General features: G+C 32.2%; 1 protein-coding gene across 1 annotated transcript in view; it reads left to right on the plus strand.

Annotated features, from left to right (window-relative positions):
• LOC126810975 (serine-protein kinase ATM) overlaps nucleotides 1–12946 on the plus strand; it is a 50727-nt gene that overhangs the window by 8092 nt on the left and 29689 nt on the right. The window contains exons 14-32 of the mRNA XM_050536428.2: nucleotides 186–801; nucleotides 1162–1491; nucleotides 2042–2273; nucleotides 2767–2987; nucleotides 3303–3385; nucleotides 3572–3730; nucleotides 4813–4888; nucleotides 5585–5730; nucleotides 6530–6626; nucleotides 7044–7214; nucleotides 7477–7637; nucleotides 8095–8347; nucleotides 8788–8876; nucleotides 9055–9169; nucleotides 9550–9761; nucleotides 10134–10230; nucleotides 10617–10856; nucleotides 11420–11561; nucleotides 12472–12727. Coding sequence (XP_050392385.1) covers nucleotides 186–801; nucleotides 1162–1491; nucleotides 2042–2273; nucleotides 2767–2987; nucleotides 3303–3385; nucleotides 3572–3730; nucleotides 4813–4888; nucleotides 5585–5730; nucleotides 6530–6626; nucleotides 7044–7214; nucleotides 7477–7637; nucleotides 8095–8347; nucleotides 8788–8876; nucleotides 9055–9169; nucleotides 9550–9761; nucleotides 10134–10230; nucleotides 10617–10856; nucleotides 11420–11561; nucleotides 12472–12727 — 3696 coding nt within the window. The remainder of the gene's footprint in view (nucleotides 1–185; nucleotides 802–1161; nucleotides 1492–2041; nucleotides 2274–2766; nucleotides 2988–3302; nucleotides 3386–3571; nucleotides 3731–4812; nucleotides 4889–5584; nucleotides 5731–6529; nucleotides 6627–7043; nucleotides 7215–7476; nucleotides 7638–8094; nucleotides 8348–8787; nucleotides 8877–9054; nucleotides 9170–9549; nucleotides 9762–10133; nucleotides 10231–10616; nucleotides 10857–11419; nucleotides 11562–12471; nucleotides 12728–12946) is intronic.

Genomic DNA, 12946 nt, shown 5'->3' on the forward strand with positions numbered 1-12946 from the left:
ACTAAAGACCCCAATGTGCAAACGAGTTATTGAAATAGAATTAAACTAATGTTAGTCCCAAAATGTTCTAAATTGTATTGAGTGGACACTAAACCCCAGTTCTTTCTCCACCGCCCCTATTGTTGAGATAATATAATTCAGGTCAGTGTATATTATATTTCAGATCAGTTTATATTATATTTCAGAAATGTGAGTTCTCACCGTGCCGAGCTAGAAGGTTTACATACCCCAGGATTTCAACTATTGACGGCATTAATTCAACAGAAATTAGCCACTCCTGAAAAATATGTCTGGAATTTATTTCTTCCCTCGATTTCTTCACCTACAGCAGCCTCAGTTAATTTCCTGTCTGTGTATTTAAGTTCATTTGATCTCCCTGAAAACTATAAACCAAGTATTCTAGGTTCTGGAGAACTGAATAATACTATGGGTCATCCATTACGTTTACATCTACTGGATTGGCTGCTACCAAAACGAGAAACCAGTGAAATATGTGATAAAAAACGATATGTTTTTGATTCCAACAATCTAAGCTGTGTTTTGATTGGACTGATTTTACGGAACCCAGAAATAATAAATGAAGTCAAAAATCAAAGATCTAGAGACAGTCATCTGATTAATTTAGAAAAGATATATTTGCAAAGTAGTTTAGATTGTGAACTAGAATTTGAAAAGTCTTTAACATGTGATAATTGTGAGACAAGTATAAATAAAACATGTCATATGTCTGACTTGTTGGTTATTTTATCCGAGACGTTTGAACAAGAAGTTGTATATTATAATGATGTTACAGAATTTCAGGTGAGAAAATATAGCATAAATTTAATATTCTGAACTTGAATGCTTCATTTTTTTGCTCTAACTTCTATATTATATTGACGGTGAGGAACAGCTATGACAAATGTAATTTTCAATTTGTCTGCTAAAAGTTGGACAAATCTTATAAAATTTGGGTATTTGAAACAAATTACAGAAAACTATAATTACATGAATGGATTCTCATACACTGATTGTTCACGTAATTTAATTAATTGCGTCCGCATTTTAATCAATGTGTCCTGGCAATGGCTGGGATATGTGTGTGTATGTGAACTGAATTGACTCAAATTTGACATTAAAAGCATTTTGATAGAAAAAACTTGTGTATCTTTTTCATTTCAGCTGATTGATTTGGAAAGTTTAAGCATACTGTGTTCGGTTTTATCAAAATGTCTATATCATCTATTGACATTAGATATTTTATCTAGTGACTCATGTCATACATCAAGTATATATACTAGTCTACATAAATTAATGAAGAAACTGTCAACATGGTTCTGTGAATTTGTTTCTAAAGAAGGAATAAATAAATTGATGGGTGTAGTGAAGAATCTACAAGAAATGTTTTTTATTCTACATAAAGATCAACAAGCATTTGTTATAATGGAGATAAACCGAGCATTAACACCGTCACGACTTATAGATCAACTGGTGGAAATAACTTTAGATAGGGTTTGTTTCTACATTTATTTCAATTTATATAACACTACAACTGGGAGTGTAGTTGTGCTGTCTTAGCAAGAGTTTTTGTATGTAATGTTTAGTTTCAAACCTTTATTGGCAGATTGTTAAAATTTGTTACGAATCATTGAAAATTATTGGGTTCCTACTCTTGTGTAGTTTAAAATGTGTAGATTTACAAATGTTTACTTTCCCGAGTGTACTGAGTAATTAACAGATTAATTTTAACAATTTGCCAACAATGGTTTAAAACTAAACATTAAATACAGTTTAATATTTTATGATATATAAGGTGCAACCTTGTGTGTGTCAAATGAGTAGAGCACTGATCTTTGAATTTTTATTTCGGGGTTTTATGTTCTAATGTTCAGTGTTGAAATGTGTAGGATTGTACCTTTCAGTTAACTGAAATTGAATACCATGTCTAGAGTACATGTATCTTTCTTTAGATTTTCTTTAAAAATAGAAAAATAGTTTTCAAGCTCTTTGTTTTGTTGAAATCCACTGGTACATGTTTAACACTGATTGTGTGTTTTTGTAGTTGCCACGTACAAATAGCACCAATAAATTACCAGAAATTCGACACAATCGACAATCGACTAGTAAAATACGGCCAATTGATGATTTTGAAGATCTTGGTTTTGATGATTTTCCATCTGTAAGCTTATCTAATAAAACTAATGATAATAATGAAGATATGATGATGGATATTGATATGGATACAGAAATACCAGATAGTCAAGATTCTGACGATATTAAAGAACAATCAGAAGGTTTGTATTAGTCGATAGTTATTGACACAATGTTGGTGACAATGTGTGGTCATTAAAAACATCCTATTATTAAAAATGATAACTTAATTTGGTACATAAATAATTTGGATAGCTCTATCTGTGAATATTGGATATTAAAAATGTAAATACAAGTTTGATATGTGAAGGTCATCTGATTTATAATTTAAGAGCAGGAACCAAATGCTTTTTTGAATCCATAACATTGATCAGTAAACATTTGCAGAGTGATATTCCATTTAAATTACTTAGGTGGGTTGGAACATCACTTATTTATATTATCTTGTAGTGGAGTGGTGTGCAAAAATTGGACTTAATTGGAAGATGGACTCTTGAATGCTTAGCACATTTTGCCAGCAATATTTTAAAGAAATAAAAATCTACTGATTGAGAGGTTAACACATAAATATAAGTGGACTAGCCCTAACCCACCTGTTTATATTTATTTTGTAAAGCAATTTTTATATGATTTCAGTTTGCTTGAGTCTGTTGGCTGCTGATAGTTTAACGGAATCTCAATCTTTGAGACTAGAAGTTGTCCGGCTGTTATGTTTATGGTGCGGCCATGATACAAGTATGGCACCATCAACCATATTATTAAAATCTGATGTCACAATAAACATTATTAAAGATAAATTATTCAAACTTTTGGATGAAGACATCTTTGATTCACATAGAGCTATTGATTTACAAATAGTAAGTAAAGTTGAATATGTATGTTGTTTTCATTCACTTTGCGTTGTGATTAGATTCCTTTTTGAGTACCGTACACACAGGTTAGCAACAGTTTTTTAAAGTCCCAAAAAGCAAAATATACAATTAAACTTGAAAATTAATTTCTTCCGAATTTATTTCAGATACAACTATTAACTCACCGAAACTCATACACCATGTGCATTTTTCAATAAAATATAACGAATTTGTGCATAGACATGGCAAAAAGATATAATGAAAGATATTAGTATGAGATGTACAATGATGTTTGATATTTAATTGAAATGAATTTTTCAGTTGAGATGTTTAATATATGGTCTAACTACACAAACACATAAAGTTACAGACGGAGATCTAGAAAATCTTGCTGATGGTGTTAGGTAAAATACTTCTTGTTTAATTATCAAAGTCTCTCAGGGTCTTATTATATGGCCCACTGTAACAAGTCAATGTTTGAGAAATCTTCTTGACTATCAATTTGTAGGCCAGAATATCTAATGATAGCCTAGATTGTTTGAATGAATGTTTAACATAAATTTCACCATTTGAATATTTTTTTTATACAGAGAAGTGGCTAAGAACCAGAGAAGAGATCAAGAGCTTTGTCAGCTTTGTTTAAATATGATTAATATATTAATACCTTATTGTATTGATAGTAATTGTATGGCTAGTAAAATTAAACTAGATTCCAGAAATGTATTATTATGTCTACTTACAGCTTTCTGGTAAGTTTCAACTTTCTTTTACAATCTGACCATTTTTATACGCCCACATTTTCATGTGGACGTATATTGTCGTCGCCCCTGTCCGTCCGTATGTCTGGACGTCCGTCCATCCACAATTGTTTGTGGACTCTCTACAAGTCAAAATTCTTATCCGATTTTGACGAAACTTGAAATATAGGTTTATCCCCAAAAGATCTCGGTTCCTTTCGATATTCGCGCATATTGGACTGTAACTTCCTGAATTATGGCCCCTGATTGTACGAAAAATCGCATTTTTAGCTTGTGGACCCTATAGAGGTCACAATTTTGAACCGATTTTGATGGAACTTGAAATGTAAGTTTATAACCCAAAGATCTCGGTTCCTTTCGATATTCGCGCATATTGGACTGTAACTTCCTGAATTATGGCCCCTGATTGTACGAAAATTCGCGTTTTTAGCTTGTGGACCCTATAGAGGTCATAATTTTTATCTGATATAAAAAAACGTATTATTATATCACCGGTAAACCCTAAGAACGGCTGAGTTCGAATTTCTTGAAAATCGGCCCAAAACTGACAGACGAAATGGCCGCCCCTCGTTCTCAAATAGCTTAAAAATATGGTATATCAAGGTTGTGGACCCTACAGAGGTCACAATTTTTGTTCGATTTTGTTGAAACTTGAAATGTAAGTTTATAACCCAAGATTTTGGTTCCTTTCGATATTAATTGCGCATATCGAATTGTAATTTCCTGAATTATGGCCCTTGATTGTAGGAAAAATCACTTTCTTTTTAGCTTGTTCTCTATCCATCTCTCGAAAATGTGGGCGTATTCTGCCTGGCAGCCGCTGGTATAATTCTTAATATGTAAATTCTGCCCATGTGTCTTATGTAAATGGTATTTTAATGAAGTTGTTAGATATAGGAAAGTTGATAGTCGATATTCAAGTCTGAAGATTTTTAATGACAGTCTTCCTCTGTGACTATTATTAATACTATTAATAATAGTGTAAACCTCTCCATCGATTGACAGTAACTCATGCTGTTTGTTAATACCATGGTATTTATTTAATGTATTATATTGAAGCTGATTTATTGCAGGAAAATGTCTAATGAAAGTCAGTACACATCAGCTGTAAGGTTAAAATTGGTTTGTTGTATGGAGACTTGTGTTAAGGTAAATAGAATTATTGTTTTGAACTTTGTTTAAAATGTAATGATTTCACTTCTAGAACATAAGACAGTGTTATATACATCTGTCAATGATTTTAAATTCCTTAGTGCTATGTGTGGGGTAATCAATCCAGTTATCCAAAAATGAAATGAAATGAGATGGGGTTTAACGTCCTACTGTTCTGCTCCTAAAGTGGGCTAATGAAGACGGGCCATTGATGACATGGATTAAAATTCCACGTAATATAAATCAGTCATATTGATCCACTAGATGGTTTTTAGGGGGATGCTTGATTTTCAGTCCTGTCACAATTCTATCAGTCCCGACAACTGAGGGTGTGTGAGGAGAATTGTGATGCAACTAAACACAACTAATATGTTTCAGTTGTCATTGTTGGTTGAGATATCTTTCTTATGCAGTCCATGGATGCGTTGTAGCTTGAAATCCCCCTTTTCAATTGATTATCACTATACTGGTGATTGTGAGAGAATTCTGGAACGTTCAATTGAGTACATAATAAGAGGAGGGGACTCTTCCATGACAGCAGTCAATGGTGCATGATGATAATGTAATATTAACGATATAAGTTTACTACTCAAAAGTACTTTTGCAAACATGGCTTCTATGGATCCTAGTCAAATTCTGAACTTATCATGTAATTATTGAATACCCGTAAATGATATTTTTATATTTTTGTAGTATGATTCGAAAGGTGAATGGAGTATGATGAAATCAAAAGGGAATAATGACGAAACGGAAGACATCTTGGTATCAGGAGAGTTAATCAAATGTCTAAAAGATTATAGCCATGAAGTTCGACTCTTTGTTTCTAGTGCTATTCAGAGGTAAAAAGATGTCTATGTTCATTCTATACAAATCTCACATTCCATAAAAATTCTTTTGTCATATACCTAAAGAATGCCTTTTATAATGTTACTAAGTTATATTGAAGATGAAAGTGATGCAGTTAACATATTTTGCTGGTTTCATCGTAAAAGACTAACCTAGCATGTTTGTGCTTATTGAATTTGATATAGCGCTCATTATTACATCGCTGATGTATTCAATGGAGCTTTACATGAACAATATATATACATACAAAATATATATATACACACACACACCCACACATATATATACCTGAAGTAAATTAAATGAGTGCATAATACAAATAGTTATTTGCAGAATGTTCTTTGAAATAGATAAGTTTTCATAGTTTTCTTAAAACTTTCCAAAGGACACTCTTTCTGATTTCGTAGTAGTTTATTCCAGAGTTTTGGTCCCGCAACATTGAAAGATCTGTCAGCAAATGTTTTATTTTTTGTTTTTGGAACTAGCAAATTCTGGGCGGTCGATGATCATGCTGAATATCGATTAGGGTTGTAGGTTAAAAGATCACAAAGGTACTACATTAATTTTTGTGAACAATCCTTCGCCATGAGTATCATTTCTGACTACCTGTTTTTACTTGTGCAGTATAAACAGAATTTAAATGGGGGTTAATATAGTTATGCAATTAGTAAAACTGTTGACAGTTCTAAGACCACTTCTTCAATTCCATCATTTTTTCTTCAGTATTAAAATTAATTGTCAGTAACAGGTTTGAATACTCTAATTTATAATTTTACTTTTAATATTAAATAGATTATTCTGGTGTGATGTGACAGGTGTGAAAGAACCTGAAGATGATAAAATATTTGTTACTATTTATCAGATATGTCATGATTTATTAGATATACCTGTAAGTAGATTTTACTAATCTAAATATCTCTTTATTAATTCCAATCATTCTCTTTCACCTTTTTCCTCTAATATCTATAGTTTAACAGATGTTGTCTTAGGCTAGATTTGATAAGACAGTTTCATATGGTGAATTGTCTTTAATGTCTGCTTTCACAATTAAATGTCTCTAAGAAACAGTCTATTGAGGCACACCCCTCTTGTGTACACATTGACGTGCATGTAAAAGACCGCTTGTTAGTTGTAGCCGTAAACACTGCTGAGCAGACAAACTTTCCCTAATTAGACCGATAGGTGGAGAAAAAAAAGGTGGTAAGCCCTTCATATTCAATATTGAAAAGGCTTTATTATGTTACGGAATAAAGTATCCCCTTCATATTGTAGTTATATATGTTAAAAAGGCTTTATTATGTTACAGGATAAAGTATCAACAGATCGTAAACATGATGAGATATTAAATAGAACATGTAGTTTATTATTAACACTAGCTACAATAGCTGTATCTAGTCAACTGTGTGAGAAGAAAGCTGTTTTTGCTTTCTGTCAGATGATAAGAGAAAAAAATCTAGACAAAAAGTTAGTCCACAAGGTAATATGTTCTCTTTTGACATTCATTAATAATTTTCTGAAAATTAAAGGAAAAAACCAGAAATATTACAGTAAATAAATCTGCTAAACTCTGAAGTACAATGATAGCCTGGTGGAATTGGCGACAAGCTTCTATTAGAATTTAAGTTGTCTGGATAAACCTGTCTAAATCTCTGACGCATGCACAGTAACAAATAGATAAATTTGGGGGTATTTTTTAATAGGAAACCATTCATCAATAATTATATTATTCTTATTTTCAGATTTTGTGTAAAATTGCAATTAAACTTGGATACAAGAATGTAACATGCTTTCTGACCAGCCATCTTCCATTTATTATCAACCAATGGCTGACATTGTTATATCCCATAGCAGAGTTTCCATATCAACTACTAGGAATAACTGACATAAAAGACTTCTATAGGTGAATTAATTATATTTTATATTTATTTTCCACATTAAATTTACACATTAAATAACAAATATTCTTTGACAGAACCACATGTTACATGCCCAATGTTCTGTGCGTGATGGGTAATCCAAGACATAACTGTTTACCTGGCATTACACGGTTAGAGCCCTGTGATTCTTCTCAGAACTGGTAGTGTTGTGCCACCAGGTCAACGTCCGTCCCCACTCAAGCTGCCCTTATCCCCCTAATTCCAGCCCCTTGTGTAGCTGCTAACTCCGAACAAGCAAGCAATGCAAGCAGACAAACAACAGTCACAAATATATATGTAATATATAGATTGTAAACCAATTTTCATTATGATATAATTATTGTATCACAACTGTATGTGTATGTCTATTTATTGATGTATTTATCCTGCTTATGAAGGGTTTTATATAATTAACTTTATATAACTATGTTATTTTATCAGGACATACAAGCATATAATAATACCAGAACTGTTTATGAAAAAAGACATAGAAAGTATAAAGACAATATGTAGTGATATAGAAGAAGATATGAAAGCTGTGATATTAGACTGTGTTCCACGTATAGTTGTTCATATATTACCATTATTTGCTGTCTCTAGTAATAAGGAACTACAGTCTGACACCCATGTTAGAAGACGTCTGGCTATGGCTACTACATCGTATAATACATTATGTCAAATTATAACCAAAGAGGTATACCTTTATAGATTGTTTATTGGAATCTTCTGGCTTTGTTCCCCCTTGTCAGTGGTGAGGATGGAAGGTCTGGCAAGGTGTAGTGTATAGTCATTCGGGTGGGATGATAAACCGAGGTCCTGTCACAAGTAAATTTTACCTTAACTGAATTTACAAATTTATTACATCACTATTCTACTCACATTCACATGGCCTGTTCCATGAAACTAAATTGCAATTCCGTCAATTAGCAAAGTTCTGTATTGACATTCGATTCGACCCCCCCCCCCCCCTTCACCCCCCCTCCCCACACACAGACCTAAGCTAGTGATTAAATTGCATGAGGGCCACATCAAACATACCAGTTAACAAGAAAATGTATGCATAAAGGTATATAATGAATTTGTCTTTTGTGTCTTAGGTTTTTAAAAACTCTGCTCATGTTTATATTTTTCTAGGAATTTAATAAAGCAATTGTTGACCATTTACATTCTATTGTTGTAAATATATTGATGTGTCTTCATGATGACGAACCAGGAAATATTAGGTAATAATTTAACGATCCTCATTTTGATAAAAAAAACATTTTTTCTCTAATCAAGGGTTTAACTCTGTTCCTCTATGTATATCATCACCTTTATCTATCTCTGGAAATTCCTAAATCTTTTGAAAAGAAATTTTTATTTTCCATTTTACTTTAAAATTGTTATGTTTTATGCTTTCAGACCTGAGCCAAATCCACCTTGTTATAATCGTTATATTATATTATCAACTTTGGATTATCTTACTACCAGTTTTTCTGGTAGTCCATCTTTAGTAACTGTTCTTATTAAAACACAAGTAAGTATACTAGGTTCATATTCTGCCATCTCATTCTTATTTTTAGTTGAATATAAAATCTTCTGTGGTGTAGTTTACAGAGTTTAAGTAGCTTTCAGTCATTGGGATTTATTGGTCTTGGGTTTGATAAAAACAAGTAGCATTCTCCACATCAAGGTGGTGAAATCAAAATCCAAAAGATTAAATTTAATGACTTACTGGTGTCTGACACAAGGCAGGGTTCACTGATTCTTTTTTTAATAACACACAGCAGTTGACAAAATTATGTAGCTAATAACTTTTATTTTACTCATATCATTAATTAATATAACAAACCTGCCTTACACAAAACCTACTCTTTTTGCTATTATTGATGTTGGACTTGATGTTCTTACATACAGGATGCCATACAGAGGATATTGTTAGAGTTATCACTAGCTTTATCACATGAACACAGATTACATGAGAAACAGCGAATATTAGAGATGTATCAACTATTTATAAAATTATTATTACAAGTCTTTCATGAACAATTAGGTGGTAGTTGGGTCTATGTTTTACGAGATGTTTTATTTAGACTGGTGTATACTCTCATAGATATACAAAATAACAGGTCAGTACCCTTATATACCTTCCGTTCGAATATTATAGCAAGTGTACTAAAATGTAATAGATATAATTATTTGATGTGAAAATAGAATAAAATGTAATTGATATGAAAATGAAATAAGATGTTATTAATATAAATTTTAACTTAATTCGTACTGACTTCAGATTAAGCTAAAAATGTAATTTTTATTGAATAATAAAAAAAGTAATTTACAGTTGTAATAATATTTATTATAATGGATATGAAATTTTACTTAAATATATTTAGTATATATTATTAAAGTCAAATGTAACTGAAGTAGAATTGTCTTTGATGACACATAGAATATGAGTATACAAATTGTAATTTCATTAGATATTGTTGTTAATTTGGCAGAAATATAAAAAGAGTACATGAAGTGGATGTTATATTAGAGATGTGTTTAAATCTCTTATATGATGTATGTCAAGTAGCTGTTGAACACTGTCCTCAGGTAAATATATATATACTTATAACTAGACTGACTTTCTGTTAGATTTTAATACCACCTATATCTCTAATTGTTAATACAGGAGGACTTGTATGATACACAAGAATAAATTAATAATTAAACTAGAAAACCATAAGACAAAACACCTTTGCCAATACAATAAAACACAGACATGGTAATTTGTATGAGACATATGAAATCAAGGGAATTAATCTCGCCATAAATGTCAACTGTTCTGTATAGCCTGGGCCCTATGTATGAGACATCGACATTGTCTAATTTGTAAATTGCTTTATATCACACTGTAAATGTTTCTTTTTATGTGTTTGGCTTCTTCAGCTTTTATTATCATATATGCAGTATATTAATAATTGTTTTATTGTTTGCAGGAATTATGTAAATATTTACGTCTAATAACAAGTCATGTGATTGCTTGTGTCAAATATGGAGGTACTATCTGTGATATAGCTAAGTCTATTTTGCAACTGATTATTCTAGACAACACTAATGTTATGAAGCCTGGAATATTAAGACTTGATTCTTTTTCAACTGCTGATTATTTTAAACCATTTGAAAAGAAACGGAATCAACTAAAGAATGTTAGAGAAGAAACTGTTACTTTACAGAAGGTAAACCATCAGGCATATGTTATACCCTTGTTCATCAACATTTTCTTTTTTCCATTTAAACAACAATTTGTAGAAATGTCGACTCTTGAGTACCTTAGCAGTTAGCAACAGATGAATATAAAAAGTAACCTGACCTCCAGAACTTGCAAATGTAGACATTTTCTCGTAGACGGAGAAATTATTAATATATCGATAGCCTAATCCAATCCACAGATGGGCGATTAAGCACAGTTGGGGTTCTTGTCATCTAGAACATACAACTTGTCATTGTGGGTGATATAGATCAGAGATAAAGCTAACAGTTTATGTAGTAATTTTGTATTTGACCACATAGTATTAATGACCACATTCTTCAGGAGTACAGGTTTCATTTTCTGTTCATAAATGAGTGATCGTATGGGGATTTACCTTATGAAAGAATGAAAAACTGTTTAAATCATTTAATCTGGAATATTTCTGTTATACTAATATATATTTTAGAACTTCTATTTCATTCTGAATTTTTAACATGAATATTATTATATACTGGGTAGTTCGATTAATTTGTCATTATTATTTTGAAGGAGTTAGAGTTTTTTCTGGAAGTATGTGAAGAAGATAGTAATGGACCATGTAGTTATAAACAGTTATTACTGCATTTATATAAACAACTTACATCTACTGATGCTTCATATCTTATTCTACAGTTAAAAAATAATATAACAGGTAAAATATTTGTATCAATAAACAAATACATTCAAATGTTATTATCCGATGATGCACATTTTCCGCTTGTGTCAACCATAGATAAGCAATTTAATTTGTTGATGCTCTGGAACACGAATCTTATTTTATGATAGTGATGAAAGTTGGGTGAATAGTTTCATTACATTAATACCTTGACTAAGTATGATAGTGGGGGAGTCACGGTGGCTAAGTAGGTAAGACGCTGACTCGCTAGCCCGGAGGTCGGGTGTTCAAATGCTGCATCGGCCGAGAAAGTTCATCCAGATTTTCCAGCATGGTTCCCCCTTGTCAGTGATGCAGACGGAGGGCCTGACAAGGACAGCTGTCTAGTCACTTGTATGGGACGAAAAACTGAGGCCCTGTGTACACATTGGCATGCATGTAAAAGATCCCTTGACAGTTGGAAGGTAGTGCCGCTGTCCGGGCAAAATTTCCCCCAGTTCGGAGCAGAACAGTAAGATGTTAAACCCCATTTCATTTCGTTTCAAGTTTGATAGTGAGCATCAAGCAAATTGATAACCCTGTGCCTTGTCTATATATATATAGACTTGTTTTTGGATTCGGCAGCTTCACTATGGTATTTGGGGGATAAGGGCAGCCTGAGGCAGGATTAACTTAGACCTGGTGGTGTTTCACTACCATATCCGGTTTTGGACTTCTATTACTCAAAGTTTCACGAAACTCTTACAAGAAAGTATCATAGGCCGCTACCCATGGAAAGCTAGAAAACAATCGATAAAAAATAAATGAGCAATTAATTAATGATTGTCAGCTATTTGATTTGGTATTGGGGTGGAGGGATGTCAGTATTACAGTTGGGTTGTTAAATATACCTTGAATAGATATTTCTATTTTACATGTTTAAATAATACAGTTATTTATATTTTAGACGGTGACGTGTCCATATTACATAGTTTAGTAAGAAGGTTGTTGGTGTTGTTACAGTCAGGTAATGTAGAAGAGAAAATGGAAGCAGCTAAATGTCTAGGTGTTATTGGACCTGTTGATCTATCTGTACTAGCTCTCTCACAACAACTTGCTAGACGAGGTCTTCGTGAAGCTTTAGGCGTTTATGACTTTGATCCAGATTGTGAGAAATATTGTCGCATTTTTCACCAACTTGACCAATATCTTTGTGATCCCAGGTACGTGGTATAGTTCTGAAGTTTTTAAAGTAATTCTTTAGACCAATACCATTATCCACACATCCCTAGGTCCTGATTTTTAACATCTCTTGCTCCTAAGATCTGAATAAAACTATTGAGATCTTGAGATCCCTAATTAAACATCTGAATATCTGGAGATTGTGATTCAATTATTTGACAAAGGAGTATAATGATAAAAAACAACTTATATTTATACTT

Source organism: Patella vulgata, chromosome 2 (genome assembly GCF_932274485.2).
Source record: "Patella vulgata chromosome 2, xgPatVulg1.2, whole genome shotgun sequence".
Lineage (NCBI taxonomy): Eukaryota > Metazoa > Mollusca > Gastropoda > Patellidae > Patella > Patella vulgata.